This window comes from Peromyscus californicus, unplaced genomic scaffold (genome assembly GCF_007827085.1).
Source record: "Peromyscus californicus insignis strain IS unplaced genomic scaffold, ASM782708v3 Scaffold_17__1_contigs__length_78620276, whole genome shotgun sequence".
NCBI classification, from domain to species: Eukaryota; Metazoa; Chordata; class Mammalia; order Rodentia; family Cricetidae; genus Peromyscus; species Peromyscus californicus.
In genome coordinates this window covers 60,214,115-60,236,194 of record NW_026294469.1, presented here as the reverse complement: position 1 = coordinate 60,236,194, position 22,080 = coordinate 60,214,115, and the positions used below count along the sequence as shown (strand labels likewise).

The window sequence follows — 22,080 nt, the reverse complement described above, 5'->3', positions numbered from 1 at the left end:
TTCAAATATAGACACATGAATTTTTTTGTTCATTCACTCATTTATTCATTTACTTATTCAACCCTTGCCTCATTCCAGAAAGAATTCCAAGAAACATCATTAATTATATACAATAATTTGTTCTACCATCATATTGCCAATATATCTCTTGTTCAAAATATTCCATCACTTGATCTCATAAGAAATATAATACATTTATATAATATTGTATTGACTCCATACTTCTAAAGCAAATCCTATACAGAAATTACATATATATTAAAGATTCACATTATCAGGGCTTTGTTAAGGTAGATGGAGAGACCCTACTGCACAGCTTTTTTCTGATCTGTGTGCAATGGTATATGCTTACCCGTGCATACATATCATACACACACACACACACACACACACACACACACACACACACACACACACACTGATTATTTTAAACATTAAAAAAATGTATTACTCAATGCCTTTCCCTGATATTTTTTTATTTTTATGATGGATTTCAGGAATAATAAAAACTGCATATCATACAATAAAATCATTTGTGTTGTTGATGTCACTGCTTCAAAAGTCTAGAAAATCTAATCTAACCTTGATTCCATTTCAGATGTTATTTGTAGACTGAAGTTTCTCAGTTCTGCCTGGTACTAACTGGGCAGCAGCTGTTTTTATAAAATAATCACTTTGAGGCTCAATTTTAATTACAAACTATTTGGTCTATGGCTCAGGCTTATTGCAAGCTAGCTCTTAAATCTTAAACTAACCCATTTCTATTAATCTATATTTTGCCACGTGGCCATGGTGTTATACCAGTCTGCTGGCATCTTGCTCCTAGGGAAGCTGGATGGTGTCTGCCCTAACTCCACCCTTCATCTCCCTGTATCTCTGCTTGAATTTCCCACCTGGCTCTTATCCTGCCTTGCCATAGACCAAAGCAGCTTTATTTATTAACCAATGGGAGCAACACATATTCACAGCATACAGAAAGACCATATCACAGCAGTTATTTCTCTTATTCGCCTTTATTAGAACGTGTTTGATGTTCTTGGCTATGTATGTTAAGTTCAGCTCTGACTTCATGCCTGATTTCCACTATAGCACAAACACTTCTGATGATCTCCTCTTGTTCCTCCTTAGCCATCCCAAGCTCCAGCATCCTTCCTTCTGCTCCCAGAGATGTGGTCCCTGTCTTGGTTTCTAGTCGCTTTGTCCGTCTGAGCTGGCGTCCACCTGCAGAAGCAAAGGGGAACATCCAAACCTTCACAGTCTTTTTCTCCAGAGAGGGTGACAACAGGTAGGTATCATCAAAAACTTCAGCTTTCTCCCCACAACACTTTTAATATCCATGAGAGAAATTGATGGTGTAGAATTTGAGGAGGAATGGGAAGAATGTGTGAAATCTTTACTCTGTTCCTCATCCAGACTGAATGAATTTGTTTACTTTGTGAAAACAAGGTAACTTGCAAAATCAATTAAAATCATTTACATAGCATCCCTGACAAAAGGCAAGGATACAAATGACTATATAATTTGGGTGTTTTTGTTTTGTTTTATTTTTTTCCACTGATACATGTTGCTAGAGTTTTCCTGCCTGGCCCACAGTCTGGACAAATCTCTCTCACCCGCCAGTCCCAAGCCGCTCAAACCCGATCAAGTAAACACAGAGACTTATATTGGTTACAAACTGTATGGCCGTGGCAGGCTTCTTGCTAACTGTTCTTACAGCTTAAATTAATCCATTTCTATTAATCTATACCTTGCCACGTGGCTTGTGGCTTACCGGTACTTTACATCTTCCTTATCCTGATGGCGGCTGGCAGTGTCTCCCTCACCAGCTTCCTGTTCTCTCAATTTTCCTCTCTGTTAGTCCCGCCTATACTTCCTGCCTGGCCACTGCCAATCAGTGATTTATTCATTGACCAATCAGCAACACATTTGACATACAGACCATCCCACAGCACCTCCCCTTTTCTTTTCTTAAAAAGGAAGGTTTTAACCTTTACACATCTTCAAAGTCAGCTTGGTATATTTGGGAATTTGGGCGTAGCTTTTCTTACTACTTCCTGCTGGAGGGGGGCGCTGTATCTTTTGGGGAAACAAAGAAAATTTTAGGATCATGGAGTAGTCCATGAGGCTGTATCATCTGAGCCAGTTGTCTTGAAACGGTTCTGGATGTTGGTTTCAGGGGGTCTTGGCTGGTCAAACCTGATGTATCTTACTCTGGAACAAATCCATAGCCTCTTGCTTTCTGTGGAAACAAAAGAGACTCTTTTTCAAAGCAACATATCCTTACATCCAAATTTTGAAGTCAAAGTATCTTTAAAATATACGTACTGGTTTAACTCAGCTTCCTTTACAATCAAACACCTCTCTGTAGTTAAGAATCCCAAAGACAACATAATCCAGACTTTCTGTGTAATAGTCATCTCTACGTGGCTTATTTTTTATATTAATTTTATTGTCTCTTTAAAGACTTTATTTTTTAAAACCATGTATTTGTTTCTATACCGTATATATCACCTTTTTTTGTCTCTTTTAAGCCTACGTATATTTTACACACATTGTAAACTATTACATCTGAATCTGTCTTATTGTGAATCTATTGCTTTAAGCTGCAGCAGCTGTGGCTGCTGGCTCCGCACACTTTAGCTTCCCAACTTGGCGTGGTACTTTACCACCAGCTCTGGGAGCTATCGTGGGTCTATGCTTTTATCCAAGCAGCGTGTAGCCCAGAAACCTCTTTTTTTGTTTTGTACTAGCAAAGGCTAAATCCATAATGTAGCTTAATGTGCCACTTGCAGAGGCCTCATTCCTGCCATACTGCAGGTCGAGCGCGCACGCCAGCAACCCGCCAGTAGCTCAAACCGGCAGCTGCCGCTCATTTGAGAGAGACAATTAGGAAGCTGTTTTTAGCTCCGTTTTAGAATCTTTTTTCTCAGGTTTTAGGTGGAAACTCTTGCCCCACGTTGGGTGCCATTTGTTGCTAGAGTTTTCCTGCCTGGCCCACAGTCTGGACAAATCTCTCTCACCCGCCAGTCCCAAGCCGCTCAAACCCGATCAAGTAAACACAGAGACTTATATTGGTTACAAACTGTATGGCCGTGGCAGGCTTCTTGCTAACTGTTCTTACAGCTTAAATTAATCCATTTCTATTAATCTATACCTTGCCACGTGGCTTGTGGCTTACCGGTACTTTACATCTTCCTTATCCTGATGGCGGCTGGCAGTGTCTCCCTCACCAGCTTCCTGTTCTCTCAATTTTCCTCTCTGTTAGTCCCGCCTATACTTCCTGCCTGGCCACTGCCAATCAGTGATTTATTCATTGACCAATCAGCAACACATTTGACATACAGACCATCCCACAGCAGATACAGGAAAGAATTATCTGGATATCAAGAGAATAAAGTATTAAGAGCCACTGTGACTAGTCACTGACATCATATGATCTGAAAAAATACAGTGACTTTTCTGACCTTTAACAAAGAAGAAATATTAACTGCCTTACAAGGTTTCTGTTAGGATTAAATTAAGATCAAACATATAAAGGTCATAGCACAGAGTGTGTTGTTTGATAAAAGTTATTTGGTGAATATTATAATTGGCTAGGTAAGAATGAACTCTGCTTTCAAAGTTGCAATTCATTGTTTGTGGCTTTTTGTTTTTCCAAATCCTTTTACTCTCAGAATATTTCAGGATGTTGTGGTTTTGAAATGAGACTTCTCAGTTTTGAGGCCATACTGAGTAAGTTCCAGGTGAGAAGTAGAGATCTGTTTCCTGGTACTCTAGTTTCTCAGGTGTATGGCTTCAGTGAGATGGGAATCCTTAGAAGTACCCCAGGACCCTCAGAACAGTTTTGATTGTCAGGTGACTGTTTAAGGTGCTTTGGAATGACTATGGAAAAATTCCATTCATGCTGCTTCTCAAATGCCTTTTTTTGTTATTGTTGTTAACATAATTAAATTATATCTTTTAAAGTTTCTGCTTTCTTTTCAAGTTTGACCTGGCTTTAAAATAAAAAGGGAAACATATACACAGGGCATGTGTTTACTAAGACCGCTCATTGTACAAAGAGCCAGATATTTGTGTCGGCCTTTCCTGTGCAGTGATTTTCACCCTGACTTTATGAGGTCTTAGGAGAATTTAGGTCTTGGTGTGTGCACTTGTGAAAACTAGAGGCAGTAATCCTCCCAATTGCTTTCATGAGTTTATGTGGGTTTCCTGGAGATAATTTAATTTCATCATTCCCAAACTATGCTGACTGTCTCCTCAAATACTATTATTTCTCCTTTTTCTGCATTTAGGCTAATATTATCTATTCAATTACCCAAGAAAAATTCTCAGGTTACATGCTCCCCTCCCTGGTTCTCAACACTGTTTGTTATCAGGACTAATACATCTACCTCAACCCAAGTGATCCATGCCTTTTTTATTCTGTCAGTCACTTCATCATCATTTGCTCAGTCTCTGGGAATAGTTCTGCAGTTTCTAATAGTCCCCTCACTGTATGTAGTTAACATTATGAAATATGGGTTGGGTCACCCACTCCTCTTTTAAAAATGTGAACAGCCATACATATAAATGTAATTAAATGTAAAGTGTAAAGAAAGAGAGAGTAAAACTTCAGAAGTCTTTTGACTAGAGAACTCCAAACCTAATCTTTATATAAGCAAAGGTTTTTTTAAAAAATATATATATAACAGACAATGGATAAAAATATATACTCAAAATCAGATGGTTAGATCTGGAAATGGTGCTACCATTTATCAGTTGTGTGATTTTTGATTTTTGTATATTCAGTTTTTATGAATGATAGACAAATAACAAATTCCTTTAGAATAGATAAAATATTTACTTTTCCAGAATACCAAGAGAAATAAGTGAAGGATTTCTTATAGATTAGTCACGGCCCACAGGAAGAATGAAGGGCTGAAAAATAGCAAGCTCAGAGACAATGTGGAATAGAAAATTAAACTAATTCTCAATAGAGAAAGGGAGGGAGATAAACAGGAAGAGGAAGAAAGAAAATAAGGAAGGCAGAAACTGAGGAATGGAGGGAATGAGGAGTTAGGAAGCTGATTTTAATGCTGTTACAATTTGAGTAAATCATTATTGTTGTGCCCAGATCGTGACCCCCAGAGAGACCACCAAAGACAAGCATGCCGGAATGCAAAAGCAAGGTTTAATTCTGGGATATCCAAAAGCAATACAAGCCTAGGCAGGGACTTTGTCCAATACATCCAATGCAGTGGAGGCTGGAGGAAGTGCCTACCTGTCTGCAAGCTCAGATTTTAAAGGGAAAAATCACAAGGTTACATCATTTAGGGGTGCTAGTACAGGTACAATTCTGATTGGTTCACTTCTAGGGGCTTTCTAGAAATCATGGCTTAATCTTACTTCTAAGGGAGTGGTTGCCTGCTACCATTTCTCATTGGCTGCCCTCAGGTGGGGGCATTTTTATGGTCAGTTACCCTGGAAACCAGGGAGAGGACATTCCATAGTCCGGCAGGCATTACCTCATGATTATCTTGTGACTCTGTACTTTTACACTTCCTGGTTTCTGGAATCTGGACTGACTTGTTTCAGTAACTATTGGCCTATTCCTAGGAGGAGAAATCTTAGGCCTTAGTTTTTGGGTGAAGACATTTTGGTCTTATTTCTAAGATGGCTCATTTTGGTCTCACATTTCCCCCTTCTCATGTGCCTAATGGAACCCAATCATGGGTTTTGGGCAGTTAGCTCATAAGTATCCCTCTCTAATAATGGCCATGTATAGTTAGCCATCTTGTCTCTATGTCAGGGAGTTTCCTTTTGACCCAGCATTTCAGCCTTTTCTGAACAGGGAACATGGGGTGATGTAGTCTCTTCTGGAACTGCTTCGAGCTGGCATTGGGGCGCCGTTGTCAGGGCCCCCAAAAGACTGAAAAGCTAGTCAAGGACTGGGCAAAGGGGCAATTGTCAGAAGTGTGTGGCTCTCTGACCCTGTAGAGACAAGGAACAATCACGTTGGCTGGACTGGTCCACATCAACTTTTAGCAAGTCCGGAGCTCACAGTAGTCTGAAGCTGTGGAGTCTGCGACTGAAACTTGGAGGTGACTCCCAGCCAAGTGGAAATCTGTTGAGACAAATTTAAACTAGGAACAGAAGTTAAAATTTATGAACTTATTTGGAATCCTTAGGTCCATACCTTTAGTAATGGGAAAAGCACTAGTCCCAAGACCAGGAGAGAGGAAAAATACCATCTTTAGGAATACTTATCTGGGGTCCTTTCGACCTCTGTGAAGTGGGTCTAGGTTTTTATGACTCTTTTGATCCTTTGAGGCCTACTTACAAAATGACATAAAAGTTTTAGATACATTAGTATTACCAATCTGTACTGAAATCCATATTGTAGACAAAGCAGGTAATGTGTATCTTATAAAACAGCAGAAGTGGACTCATACCTTTGAGTCCCAACAAGAACTACAGATTTGGGTTAAAAGCTTGTGCATTTTCCTTCTGTCCAGAAAGCCAGGTATAAATTGGACAGAGATTTTTGACCTAATGAGAAGCACTTTTAGGTTTACATTTAGACATATTTAGATGACATCTAAAACAAATCCAAAATGTTGAGCTTGTGACTGAACAGTAAGTAGTCATTGTTCTACCAGCTCATCAGGGCTCCTAAATGTTAAGCTCTGAACCATAGAACAGGAGAGTAATCTGAAACATATCTCATTTTAAACTCATATCTGAACCTTTATGACTTAAACTTTTATATCTTAGAACACTTTCCTAAAAGTGATCTAACGAGCTAGCTATAGACTTGCAGAAGGATCTGGTTGATGCTGCCATGCTGACAAAGTTAGAGCTAGCCTAGCCATCAGTACTATCAGAAATCTGAGAAGGATAAACTATATCTGAGTGCAGACCAAGAAGCTTCCAATCCTATAAATTACAGGGACCAATCCCTACCCAGGTCTCCATAGTGTTGGAGGCACCAGTCAGAACAGCATCAATCTTCTTTCACCATCTGGCCCATTACGATCCTGTTTCCTGACTTCAGCACCAGCAGCTCCGTCACAAGCTTCCCATCAGCTCCTTCACCAGACTCTAATGTGACTATCTCCATCAGGCTGAGGGATGCTTCAGAAGAGACAGTGTTGCTCCCGGATGAACTGTCCAGTCAACTTGATGTCCACATCTACCTGGCCAAAGCTGGTGACAACATCTTTGATGTGGTAGAGAAGATACTCAGACATCAAGGGGTCCTCATTTAGATTTACCAGATGGGGAGACTTTTTTTTTTTTAAGAGAAGACACCAACAGTACCACCATCCTCTCAGACAGCCACACCCATCTCAGCCAGCAATTTTTTTTTCCATTCTCAGGGCTTCTGTCTTACATAGCTTCTCCTCCCAAATCCCATTCAGCTTGGCAATAATCTTTTCCATCTCCTGCAGCCTCTCCATGGCCTCCTCAGGCCCAATCTGGGGCTCAGCACTGGGGTAGAAGGAGGGCTCCAGCTCCCCATTTGTGGAGGAAGAGATGAGGGTGAAGCTGGGGTGGGAGGAGATAATGCAGCCGACAGAGCACCTCCAGGACTGCCCTCTTTTACCTTTAGACCTCCTAGAGCAGATGCTGAGAGTCTCTGAGCCATCAGCAGCTCCTTCAAATGCGCCACTTCCTTCTGCAGCTCTTGGGTAAGCCAGGCATTAGTGCATCTTGCCCTGTGGTCAGTGTAGCCATAATCCAGGCAGAGATGTTGTGGTGCCTCATACGTAATCTTCTTTGGAGACCTTGGGTGACTGCTAGGATCTGGAAGCCTGTCTGATATAATAAGTTTTTAGATCAACATTTAAATGTCATATTCTGCAGATCTCTGAAGTATGAGGACTGTCCAGGTATAACTGAATAGACAAACTTTGTTTCTAATTACTTGTTTCAAGCTCAACCCTGAAAACATATGCAAGGGACTGAGTAAATGAGTAAACTTACATCAGTACTTACTTACCCTGACTACAATTAAAAGACTTGATTACTTATGACTGACTATTTATGTTCTCTAACAGTCTACAATAAGTAGCCTAAAAACAATGCTTTTAAGTTGAAGCTCTTCTACCATCAAATACAGGTTCAGTAAAGAAACCAAAACAAAATATCAATATACAACATTCTTAAGCCTGAACGTACCTTGGTTAAGGACAAACTTTTTTTTTAAGCCATTGGTTTTAAACTCTAAAAACTGTTCTTAAAAGATTAAGATCTCTCAAATATCTTTTTTTACTTTAAGGGGAAGAAAACATGGCATCATCATAATCTGTATAAAGTAAAACCAAGCTCCAAAGTGCAAACAATCCCAAAGTTTAATATCTAGGATTTATTTATAATCCTTTTGGTTCTTTTACTTAGAGGCTTGGATGATTTCTTTGACCCTACCCTTGGCAGCACATACATAGCCTGCCTGCTCCATTTTATTATGGCTGGTGCTTCTGGTGATCATCACCTGGCACTAGCATTTTTTAAAACTGCTAAGGTCCACCACTGCAACTAGACTCTTTTTGGAACTCTAGTCCTGCCCTACATTTGCAAACCTCAGCTGTTTCCTATGATTCCTTTATTTTACAAAGTTTAGATGCCAGAGAAAGGTATATTCCTGTGTATAAAAGCATTGATGTGCAGATTTAATATTTATTAAGTATCTTATTTATTAAATTTATGTTGCCATCTATTTAAATTTTCTAGAAACTTGCTGTTGAACACTTGGTAAAGGCATAAGTACTTAGGTGTTAACCTGAGTAGATCTTTATAACCTTTGTAAAAGATGGCTGCCAGCCACATGGCTGCCCATGAGGTCACCAGCCAAGATGGAGGGAGCCACGTGGTTGCTGTTTAAAGCTTGTTTTTTCTAAACAATAATTACTTGCACACATACACACAGTTGGATCCAAGTTACACACATACATACATACAGTTAAAGCTTGCTTACATTTTCAAGTCACATACCTGTATACAAGCACACATAAGCAGTTTGCAGAATCATTAGCCATTCTTAAGATGAAAACCAAAAAGAATTAACTTTCAAATTCAGTATTTTCAGGAATAAGAAACTATAACAGTTTACATCACATCCCCCCTGACTTCCTACAACCTTCCAAGTACCCTCAGTCTGTTTCTTTGATCCCTCAGATATTTACTCTAGACAAATTCTGCTTTTTCTTTTCTTTTAAAACAGAAACTCCAAAGTCATTCTTGTGATTTCCCTCAGTAATCTAGAATATATTGTAAAGTTACAATATTTTAAACAAGAACAGAAATACATGCATATACCATAACAAGAATAACTCTCAATTTGCAACCGCCTGTAACACAGACAAGAAACTGTTGGTGACATTCCATTCTTGGAGCCAGACCTTGATCAGGTTTTAGCCCCAGGGCAGGTCTTGGGAGCCCCACCCAACAGCATGGAAGAGGAAGAGGAGGGGAAAGCGTGCACCATGGGGACAAAAGATTGCTGTTAACCTCAGATTTTCAAGAATACGAGAATGGCAGACTGAAAGTGACTCCATGCCCTGGCTGGGCCCACAGACTTGTAGGCCACTCCACAACTGTGACCCTGGAGGGGCAGTACCACAAGGACACATGCTCAACTATGTTCACCACCAGCCCCCACACTGAGCTCCTTGAGGCTCCTGCTGGCTCCCGCCAAGTCTGCCCCGTGTCCACACAGGAACCCAGCCAGAACCTGCCGGCCATATCTGGGCCCCACAGTGCTCATAGCCTGACCTAGCACACAGCCATGCCTAGTTCCCATGAGGCCTCTGGGCCAATCTGGCTGCCACCTCATCGTGCTGTAAAGTCTCTACTCCAAAGCTCTTTGAGCGAGCTGGGGCCCCAAACCCGCTGCGTCTAGGCCCCGTGATGCTCAGGGGCCTTCTAGCCTGTGCCAGTTCAACCACCAAAGGGGCTTCCATCCCTTCTGCTGGCAATCTGGCCTACAAGTCCCAACGCATACACAAGCTCAGGCATAAAACACTCACACATGTGGCCACAGTTCTCACACATTTATACATTTATATTGGTATAACAAATAACACTGACAAACAAGATAAGCAGACAAAAAGGAAGAACAAGGGCCCTACAGATGGTCCAGGCAGACGAGAGTCCAGAAAGGGAGCCTCGATTATGATTATGCCAAAGACCATACAGATGGGACAGGGACAATTCAACAGAGTCTCCCGATCCCCACAAAACAGACGGACCCCTCACAGGCGTCTTAACAGACGGACCCCTCTCGGGCGTCCTATGACGGGGGACCTGTGGGGACCCACGCGTCCTGATGAGGGGCTGGAACGTCTCCCAACTCCTCCAGGGTCACCTTACAGGCGTGTCCGCCAAGGTGAGAGCCTGTCAGATTCAACCGCTGGCTTCAGATAAGAAAATGAAAGTAAAAGGAAAGCAAAGACAAGAAAATGAAGGCCTGATGGAGCTGTAGCTGTATAGACAGAATTTTGTCTTAGAGGATTAAAATTAGCAGATAGAAGAGCATAGTGTACATAGATTTTTTTTTCCCTCAGATACCCCACACTGGATGTAGCATCTTCCCTGGACTCTGGGCAATCTATATATATACCCAAGGAATGCTCAATCATACCACAAGGACACATGCTCAACTATGTTCATAATAGCATTATTCATAATAGCTAGAACCTGGAAACAACCTGGATGCCCCTCAACTGAAGAATGGATTAAGAAAATGTGGTACATAGACACAAACCCTGCTACATATTAGCATGTGTTCACAGTAGTTACCCATGAAATTTTAACTGCCTAATAAATGAAGGGAAAGAACACTGTAGGGCAGAGAAATCACACCAGGATCAATGGTTTGTAGATCCCTGTGAAATCAAATGTTTGATGCAAGAGAGTAGATAATTAGAAGGTGGGAAGATACAGGTCTGGAGAGTGAGTCAAGGGGGTGATGTTTGAGATGGATATAATAGCGATAATAAATGACAAGATTTAGGGTGCCACTATAGGAGTGAGTAATGAGAAGTTGTAGAGAATGGGTTCAGCTAGCAAGATAGGAAATACTGAAAGGAGAGTACATGGTCAAACAGTGTTTAAAAGCAGGGGCTTGTAACAAAATTCTGTCTATACAGCTACAGCTCCATCAGGCCTTGAGGGCAGGAATAAATCTAGATACACTAAGCTCTTTGTCCATCTACTTTATTTCTCTGGGATAAAATCCTGTCTACATAGCTTCAGTTCCACCCTGACACTCAGTTCCTCTTTGTCCCCTCTTTTACTGCCCTATATAGTCCTGCTAACAACTAAACTCTTTTGCTTCCAGCCTCATCTTTGTCCTCTGTTTCTTTGCCCTCCATCTCTACTTGCTCTATACTCCTGGCTCTAAGGAACTCTACAAGAGTTCTTCCTTACCAACTACAAAACCTCTGTGTTCTTCCCTTCTCCCTGGTCATGCCATTCTTTCTGCATCTACAGAAAACACCAGTCTCTTCGTTCCCTCACCAAGTGTTTTCTGCCTCCTCAGGAATGTTGCTCCACCCTATCTTCCACCTTGATATGTAAAAACCTCTTTTGTTCTCAGTCAGTTGCTCGGCAGAGCCACCAGGCCTCAAGACAAGGGGATGGTCTGAGCTTCCTTTGCACAGGAAACAAAGCTATGCATCTACCCCCTGTTTGGCTTTGCCTACATGACCTTACCCAAGTACTGGCCTGAGCAGGAAGTTCACACACACATTTTATGGGAATTGTGAGCACAAGAAGTTCACAACAAGGCACAACTGAATATTAAACTGTGTAACACCAAATAGACCATGCTAGATGGCTTCCCACTTGACTGACCCTTGGCCTAGTCAAGGTATAGCTTTAATACACAGCTGGACTCCTTATACCATATTCTTGTGTCTTGCCACAGGTATATGCCCAAGAGTGGTATAGCTGGGTCTTGAGGAAGATTGATTTCCAATTTTCTGAGAAACTGCCATACTGTTTTCCAAAATGGCTGAACAAGTTTGCATTCCCACCAACAGTGGAGGAGTGTTCCCCTTCCTCCACATCCTCTCCAACATTAAGTTGTTATCAGTGTTTTTGATCTTAGCCATTCTGACAGGTATAAGATGGTATTTCAGAGTTGTTTTGATTTGCATTTCCCTGAAGACTAAGGATGCTGAGCAATTCCTTCAATATCTTTAGGCCATTTGAGATTCTTCTGTGGAGAATTCTCTCTTTAGATCTGGACCCCATTTTTTAATTGGATTGTTTGGTATTTTGTTGTATAGTTTCTTGAATTCTTTATATATTTTGGAGATCAGTCCTGTTTCAAATGTGGGGTTGGTGAAGATCTTTTCCCATTCTGTAGGCTGTCATTTTGTCTCATTTACTGTGTCCTTTGTCTTACAGAACCTTCTCAGTTTCAGGAGGTCCCATTTATTAATTGTTGTTCTCAGTGTCTGTGCTACTGGTGTTATATTTAGGAAATGGTCTCCTGTGCCAATGCATTCAAGACTACTTCCTACTTTCTCTTCTATCAGATTCAGTGTAATTGGTTTTATACTGAGTTATTTGATCCACTTGGACTTGAGTTTTGTGCATGGCAATAGATATGGATCTATTTGCAGTCGTCTACATGTTGATATCCAGTTATGCCAGCACCATTTAGCTGAAGATGCTTTCTTTTGACTTTCTATGTTCTTACTTCAAATTACTTGAAACTAACATGGGAAAATGTTAAAAGGGAAAAAATGGCTTGTACTTTTTCTAATTAAACAAAATCTCCAAACATACCAGAGTTCATTTTTTCTTTTTTGCTGGCCATCTACTGCTGGACATGGGGCCTTCCTTTAAAAGATTTGTATACCCAGTAAGACTCCACTGGAGAAAATTAACTTTCCCTTTCCAAGTAGTTGTCTGTTGGCGATAGCTTCTTGGCTAGGTATGGGAGCTCCTGTCTACTTTCCCTCTCAGCACTGGGCCATCTGGTTTGGACCTGTGTAAGCTCCATGTATATGCTACCACAGTCTCTGAGGTGATATGTACATTGTCCCTGTTGTGTCTGGGAGGACATGTCTCCGTGGAGTCTTCCTTCCCCACAGGCTCTTAAAATCACTCTGCCCCCTCTTCCACATACCTCACTAAGCTCTAAAGAAAGGAGTTTGGTGAAGACTTCCCATTTAGGGCTGAGAGTCCCAAGTCACACTCAACACATTGTTTAGCTGTGGATCTCTGTATTGGTTCCATCACCTCCAGGAGGAAGTTTCTCTGATGATGACTGAACAAGACACTGATCTATGGGTATAGCAGAATGTCATTAGGAGTCATTTTTTGCTATGCTCGTTTAACAGAATATTATTTGATGTTCTCCTAAGTCCATGGCTTATTTAGTCTCCTGAGAGACCCAAGCAATGTCAGTCACAGGTTCTATCATATGGAGTGGTCCTTAAATCCAACCAGATAGCTGTGGGTACTCCCACAACATCTGTGTCATTATTTTACCAATGTATCATGGAGACAGATCACCAGTGTAAATGGAAGTGATTGTAACATGGTTGGTGTTTCCGTTTCTCTTCTAGGAATGTGCCAAGTACCTTAAAGTAAATTGAACATTAGTCAGTAGTGGTGAAGGCTCTACTTATGCCCCTGCTCAACTTCTCTGTGTCCAGTGGAATATATAGATATTGTCTTCAGCAATAGGGCCCTACCATCAGTTTCTGAAGAACAAATAATAGTCTTGCCATAGTCTGAGATGTTTGCGGTTTTCTATGGTCCTTTTTTCTAACAACACAATTAAATGTAACCCATTCATGACACTGGAGGTTCACTGAGTGGCAAGAGATGTTTTGTTGGGGCAGCCTTGTCTCCCTCATTATTTGATGATGACATTTAGATCTCTTTCATATGTGTATATATTTCAAGAAGCTTCTACTGTATTAGGTTTCCACATAACCCTTCAAATGGCCCCTAGTGTTAGCTGTCCCTCCTGTATCCCTTTCTTTACCACATCTTCTCTCCCCTTCTCCATTTAATCATCCTGTTTAGATTCCTTCCTTTCTCTCCATAATTATATATTTCTAATTCCATTTATTTGGGAAATCCTTCCCTGCTACCTAATCCCTTGGTTATATGGATTGTAACATGTCCATCAAATGCTAGAATCCAAGTATGTTTTAGTCACTCTTCTGTTGCTGCAAGGATCAACCATGCCCAAAGCAACTGTTTAACTGGGAGCTTGATTACAACTTTAGAGGTTTAGTTCATTATCATCATGGCAGGAAGCATGGTGGAATGCAGGCAGACCCTGGAGCAGTAGCTGAGAACTACATCATGATCTGTAGACAAAGAAAGAGATTTTGGCTTGGCATGGGCTTTTGAAATCTCAAAGCCCACCCCAGTGACCCACTTCCTCCAACAACACCACACCACTTAATCCTTCTAGTCCTTTCAAATAATTCCACTCCCTGTTGACTAAGCATTCAAATATATGAGCTCCAGCGTCTCACACTGTCTTCTAATCATGAGCTTGTTCTTGGTGTTTCATTGCAGCTCCTTTTTTTTTATTGTTGTTCACCAATGATCTGGATGTGGCTAAACTGAAGCGTTAATGTGTGTTCCTCACACCATCTGACCATCAGCTAGTTTTGCCACCTCTGAGTAGCTCCCCTTTCTTATCATTCACTTTTCATTTGCTTTGTGTCATGTCCTTCCCTGTGTTGTGCTCTCTGCCATCACCATTATCATGCTCTTCTTTGCTTCCCCCTCCAGAGCTCTCTAGTTTTTAAATATGAATTGCCCCAAGACTCATCCCTGGGGAATTTTTTGCTCATGTCTTGACTTTATATTCTGTGGACCTGTTACTGCCTTAAAAACCTCTCTCTCTCTGGCTTCAACTTTTACCTGTGATCTAGACTCATTTATCAAATTTCTCATAGGAAATCAATCACTAGTATCTTTTGAATAAAATCTACTTTGTTCAAAATCTGCTTTGTTTCAAAGCTAAAAATTTTACCAAAATACTTATAATTCCAGGTTTCTACCCAGCTTACTAAACTTTTCATTTTTCATTCAAACTAGGTCAAAAATTAATTGAATAAATCCCAAATAATCTTTTTATTGATACCCTATCCTTAATTGTCAATCAAATCTTTGTACTACAATCTAAGTATAACCTGTATTCATCAACCAATACTTGTTTCTTGCTTTAAAATAAAAAATAGTTATGATCTGGTTTCCAGCTTAGTGACAGAAATCAAGAGGTGCATAACGTTTTAGCTTTGGTATGCATAATACATCCAAAAGTCAATTAGTCAATTAATAAAACACATACTGAATCCTATTACTATTGCACCATCTTCATTTACATACACTACTTTCCATCATACCATTACAAAATTCTAGGAAGTCGAGTCTTTTAACAACTAACTTCATCCTTTAAATCATAAATTGAATTATACCGTGTTTTGTTTTGTTTAATTTGAAAGCTTTGGTTGACTTCCTTTTCTTTCAGGTTAGCTAAACCCTTCCTGTTCTAGTCCCTTGTACCTTCTCTATTCCCACCATTTAATGCTCTTATTAGTTTTCAGTTGTCCTAAATATACCTACAATGTCTTTCCTGTCTTTGCTGTAATGCACACAGAATCATCTCCTTGAGCCCATACTACCCACAATTATGTAATTTATTCCCTAATTTCGGCCAACTTTGTGCTGAATCTCACTTCTTCATGAACATATTTCCCAATCCTTTGCACTCACAGTCACCTTTTCCTATCCATGCAGTTTATTTATTTATCTTTTATTTTGGTTTGGTTTGGTTTCTGAGGTTGGGGGAGACAAAGGAAAAGATGATCTTGCTGTGTTATCTAGTGTAGTCACAAACTCTCAGGCTCAAACAATACGTATTAATATTTTTCCTTAAGCTTCTTTCTCCTACTAGAACATAGATTTCCTGTGAGTGCTTTTCTTTGTTTTATGTCTTTTCATTGCTCTTCTAAACACCAGAGACAATATCTAAGGCACCACAGCACTAGTTATGCTTCAAATTTAAGCCCTAACTGAAATGTCAATTACTACATGAAAATCTCTACCACCTTCCAAGTCAGAATTCATCAATATTTCCTTTATATCTTCCTTTTTTGTGTGTATGTGACTGAATTAGTGTAAGAGCATTTACTTCCTTTCGTTGCACTCTATTTACACCCATATAGGTTGTCCTACTGTCGATTGAAACTGAACTCCACCCTGCACAGAAAATCACTGATTAGATCTTATAAAATAAATTGGCAGAAAGATACTGTCATATTCTTGATAGAGTTTCTCCTAGCCAATAAGATAAATTGTGGAGGATGGAAACACAGAGTACTATTCAATGAAAACTTTCTTAATTGAGAAAAAGAAATTGATATTGAAATTTGATTTCAATATTCCAATTCATGTTGTATGTTTTAGCTTCTCGCTAGAGCAAATACATGCCATATGTCTCTGAAGGTTTGGCAGTGCTATTTGTTTGTATATGCAGGTTTATTTGGCTCCTGAACACAATAGTATTTTAAAAGATAGAGGATTTAACATTTGTGCCTGATGAGCAACAACTCTGTCAGACAGATTACTGTAGCTAATGTTGTCATTAGTCTGTCTGACTGGTTAATAGTATCAGTAATGCAAGTGCCGCGTTTAACTTTTTTTTTTTAAATCCTGCTCCTCTCGGTGATTTCATCTTATAATCCATAGAATATCATACATTGCAAAGCCCAAAAGCCAAATTTCAGAGGGAAGAACTTGTTTTCCCAATATCCACTAGTACCTAGAAATCTTTAAGAACTAGAAGTGATCTTTGATATCATAACCTAACTTTCTTCTATGTAAGCATTCAGAGACTGGTACTCAGAGAAGGAAGGGATTCCTGGGTCCAAGGCCACAGAGTTGGCACCAACAATGTTAGCAAGCATTTACAAAGTGCTTACTACACTAAATTGTAGGGCAATCATCTTGTGTGTATGTGATCCTTAGTAGTGTCCACAAGAAAATATTACATAGATAAGGCTAGAAGCCCACATTTCTGTTATATAGCTAGTAAGTTAAAAGGACCAGATTTTAATGGGCAGAGTCCATATCAGGTTTCCTCAATCCTTTTCTTTTGTAGTGAATCAATGAGAAGGAAGAAATGTTCACTTTCTTGATACTCACAGAACCATGACATACATTTCTCTTCTATTTTTCTCTACTAAATTTTCAAACTCAGTGGATAATTTGACCTGTATATTCATTTGTCTTGACTTGAAGATATTAGCATATTTCCAATATGTATAAAGAACATCATAACTTTAATTTTCTGGAGATTACTTATGAAGTTTGTCACAGTGCCGTCAAAGTATAAAAGTTATAAGGTTGGCTGGGCAGTGGTGGCGCACGCCTTTAATCCCAGCACTCGGGAGGCAGAGACAGGCGGATCTCCATGAGTTCGAGGCCAGCCTGGGCTACCAAGTGAGTCCCAGGAAAGGCGCAAAGCTACACAGAGAAACCCTGTCTCGAAAAACAAACAAACAAACAAAAAAAAAGTTATAAGGTTATAGAATTGAATGTTAAAAATTTGAATTCTGTCCCAGAACCTTATAAGCTATGTTGCCTTGGATCAGTGAGTGGTTATTAGTCTGAAATTAATAGTAGAATATCTCTCTCTCTCTGTCTCTATCTCCCTGTCTCTCTGTCTCTCTGTCTCTCTCTGCTTATTTTATTGAGTTATGATGATAGACTGGATAATCATACAATGGTTGCTGGCACACTGGGGAGCATAGAGAGTGGTAGTTACTCAATCCCAGCCTGGGAACAAAGCTTCCAGGATAGTCTGGTACGGGTCCACTTTGAAAGGCTGAAGAAGCTGGAGTCTGATGTCTTCAAGTGATGGTAGCAACAGTAGACACACTCCTAGCAGAAGAGGGTAGCTTGCATATGCCTGCAATACTTGGTGCTTTTATTCCACTGTGGACTTTACTTATTGACAGTCCTACTATAGTTCTTCATTTTACTTTCCTACATGCTGTTTCTGGAAAAATATCCACAGACACACCCAGATCATTGTCTTATTAATTTTCTACTTGTCTCCTAATCTCATGAAGTTGATAATCAAGATTAAGCATTAAAAAATGTGATTTGGTTCCCAAGTGTGTGGTGACAACAATATTTGGTATGTAAAGCCATGATGATGCTTATAAAAGTACCTGAAACATTAGCTTTTTGCCCATGGCAACAAAAGCACACTGTTCTTGTTAACTAGTTCCATATATAAATCATTGTGTGGCTTCAAAAATTAAAATAAATGAAATACCGGGATATTTCCTGACTGTTACTTAGAGGGGAATTTATTGCTTTCATAAGCATTATCCCATTTGATCTCCAGATAATGTAGTTATGATAATTTCCATTTTACAGAGGAGCATGTTCAGAAAGACTGAGAAATAGTGCCTAAGGAGCTTTCACAGTAGTAAAGAGTAGAGCCAGGATTTAAATACAAGGTGATCCCTTTACCATATGCACAAAATAAGAGATATTTCCTATAAAAAGCTTCATGTAAAGTACAGTAAGAGTTCAGATGAGAGAATTAAAACATTCTATGAGCATCATTCAATTTAATCCTCACAGTAGCCCAGTGAGGTAGTTAGATAAGGGCTGGTATCTTCATTTTGCAAATGAAACATAGAAGACTCCCAGACACCTCAGATGTGTTCAAGGTCACATTCTATTTTGCAATAGAACAAAGCCTGGACCAGGTCTCCAGCATGCAGCACTGATGTTTTATATGTCTCTGTGCTGCCTCAGAAACCTGTGCTCACTGCCAAGGATTAGATACAAGGTTTTTATGATTGACATGGAGGATTCATTTTAGAATTCACTGTGTGTTACCTTTCCAACATGGTGTTTACATATTTTTCCCCCCATTCTTCAGAGTTGAGGACTCTGCAGCTGATGAAGCCCGTTAACCATGAAGGGGGTGCACTGTGATGGAAAGAGGACAAGCCTCATAATCCAAAGCCCAACAGTGACCCAGGCACAAAGCTTGGCAATGCCAGCCCTTCTCTCTGAGCCTCTGCTCCAGCTTAAACTGTAAAGCAGCCAACTTTTTTTTAGTGAAAAGCATTTCTAGGACATTGATTGAGAGAACGATGATTTCATACCTCCAATGGATGTAAAGTATATTGAAAACTAAAGCATGCCATCTATAAAGGCCATATGTAAATTGATCATTCTTCATTTAATCAGCAAGTATTGAACATGGCTCAAAAATTCATCCAGCACTGTATTGGAAGTAGTAGAGACACCACAGTTCCTCTGGAAGTCTTTGGAGGATTGTCCTACAAAAAATGGCTTTGACTTGGGCTAGATTTTGACCTACAGGGATGGCTGTGACTGGGAAGTGGAACTTAGACCAGAAGTCAGCTGCATGGAAGCCAGGAGGATTGCAGCAAGCCTTTGCAGAAGTTGAAGGAAGTAGTGATCCTGGCTGAAAGGAAAGGTGTTAGCAGAGACAATGTTGGAGATAAATTGGATTTATAAATTGGAGATAAATTGGATTACATATGAATACAGAAGGAAAGGAGAGAGGGGAAGAGCAAGAGAGAGAGGTCTTCTTATGTATCCTTGGCTGGTCTAGAAATCACACAGAACACACTAAAATCTAGGCTTCAAACTTAATATCCTTCCCTGTCTCCCACTGCCTGCTTGCTGGGAATACCATGACCAATTCGCAGGGGTAATTCAAACTGCAGAAGCTTTTTGTAGTTCTGTGGGATTAAGAGGCCTGAAATTTCCAAGTTTGCAAATAGTAAAGTTAAATTCAGTTTTAAACATGATATATTTGGAATAGATTTACCACATTCTGTAGGAATCTAATGATTCCCTTTGAAGATAGCAACCTGTAGCTCAGAAATGCTTGAGCTAGAGAGACTGGTAAGTGATCTTCAATGTGTGGGTGCTTACTGTGGCAGAGAAGGAAAGCTAGGCTCACTTGGAAACCAGAGTAGGATAGCAACTCAGAACCAAGCTCTTTCATCATGAGGACAGATGCTGAGACTAACCAAACTAAGTAATATAAGTAATATGAAAGACAAATCTTTCTTCCCACAAAAATATGTTCAAGTTCTTGCTCCTATCATGTGTTCTTGAATTCATTTCTTGGATGTATACTAAATATCAAGGCAGAGATTGTAGTAAATATAGTTTTTAAAAGCCTGGAACCAGAGCTGTGCCTCTCACAATTCAAGAAAAGGAAAACAAATTTTAACTAATATTTAATAGAAATTGCTCTGAAAAAATGAAAACAGACAAAGAAAAGAAAAACAGCAACTACAAAACCCTCATTTTTTTTTAATCCAAGTAGCTGCTAGTGACTTTTCTTGAATCTTTTTCCTCCAGAAAAAAAAAAAATAGCATTGATTCCAAAAGTCCTTGACAGTAGGGAGCACATCATTTGAATATAATTTTTGGAGAGATTTATTTTTATTTTATGTGTATGAGTGTTTGTCTGCATGTATGTATATACTGCATGTGTGATGTGTGTCAGGTGCATGCAGACACTGGGGAGAGCATCAGCTCTCCTGGAACTCGGTTAGAGACAGTTGTGAACAGGCATGTGGGTTTTGGGAAGTGATCTGGGTCGTCTGCAAAACCTGCAAGTACTATTAAATGCGGGGCCATCTCTGCAGGGCCCATAGTTGGCAGTTATTATTGCTGTCAGTTGTGCCATATTCCAGGAAACATCATATAATAGTTTTGGAATATTTCCACAGCTGTGCTTGTAGTCTGTTTTTCTGATACTACCTCACTGCGTGGCCTCCACTGGCCTTGAACCTATTATCTTCCTGTCTCAAACTCTAACCTCAGTGCTTGCATTACAGGCATGAACCACCTGGTCTTGTTGCACTACTCACACTCACTAAAGGAACAAAAATGAAAATAAAGTGGATAACAAGGAGCTGCTAAAAATATTTTCATTAAAATACATAGTTTCTTCACTACAAAGGAATTAATGTAATTCCTCTTCCTGGAAGCAACTAATTAGGTACTTGGCACCTCATGACAGCATTTGTGCTGAACCATTATAACTAAATGCTAATGCCCAGCATACTTAGCTAAGGCAGAATGTATTTATATAGTAGAAATTGTTAGTTACAAATAAATCTCTGAAAGCAGAATCGTTTAATCTGCAAACACTATTTATCTCCGAAGTATAAAAACACAAGTTCTGAATCCAGCGAACCTAATGCCAGGAAAACCAAAAGAAAGTAACAACAACAAAAACAGCTTCAAATAATAATAAAAAAATGATTGCTTTTTCTGTTCCTGACAGAGAACACTCAACTGGAAAGTCTTCTCTAAGCACTCCCACTCTCTGGTTTTTCTATAGCACAGCCATTTCCAGGAAAGTGAAGTAAAGTATGAAACAGGACCTTTTCAGATTAGGATGGAATGTGGAATTAAATACAGATTTCTAGAAGTTTCTAAAATAATAGATGTATAGAGATTTCATGTACATAATCACTTGATTTTTTTCTTTCAAAATAAGCTGTGTACTCACTTAAAAACTATGGACCCTTAACAGCCCCACTATTTTCTGTACTCAGAAAGTATACACGGACATTAGCATACATTCTAATGCCATGGCATATATGCTGTATTGGATGTACAAACCAAGCATAATGACAATGTAGAGAGACACTGTTTAGTGTGGCTGGAACTAGGAGAGAAGATGGTGGGACATCGGCAAGACATTGCATTTCAGTGGGATCCTAGTTGAATTTCACTGGACACAAGATTTTGCCAACTACAAGAGGAAATATGAGTTGAAATATGGTAACTACGGGCCCATCAAACTCACAGAACGTGAGAAGAAAGGCAGAGGAGAGAAAGCAGAATGAGTTTGGATTCATGGAATGAGTCAACTTTTCACAGAGGAATGTGAAAACGGTGCATCACACTGTGAGGGGCTCTAGGTTGCTGCAATGAGATTTTGTATAAACTACAGGATGAGGCAGGACACAAGGCTGTGGGTACGAATTAACAGATGACGTACGTTAAGAAGCAGAGTGCTTGTGAAAAGTAGCA

General features: G+C 39.8%; 1 protein-coding gene across 2 annotated transcripts in view; it reads left to right on the top strand.

Annotated features, from left to right (window-relative positions):
• Dcc (DCC netrin 1 receptor) overlaps window positions 1-22,080 on the top strand; it is a 1,164,132-nt gene that overhangs the window by 804,904 nt on the left and 337,148 nt on the right. For both annotated transcript variants that reach the window (XM_052742483.1, XM_052742484.1), the window contains exon 8: window positions 1,129-1,285. In XM_052742483.1, the coding sequence (XP_052598443.1) occupies window positions 1,129-1,285 (157 nt within the window). The remainder of the gene's footprint in view (window positions 1-1,128; window positions 1,286-22,080) is intronic.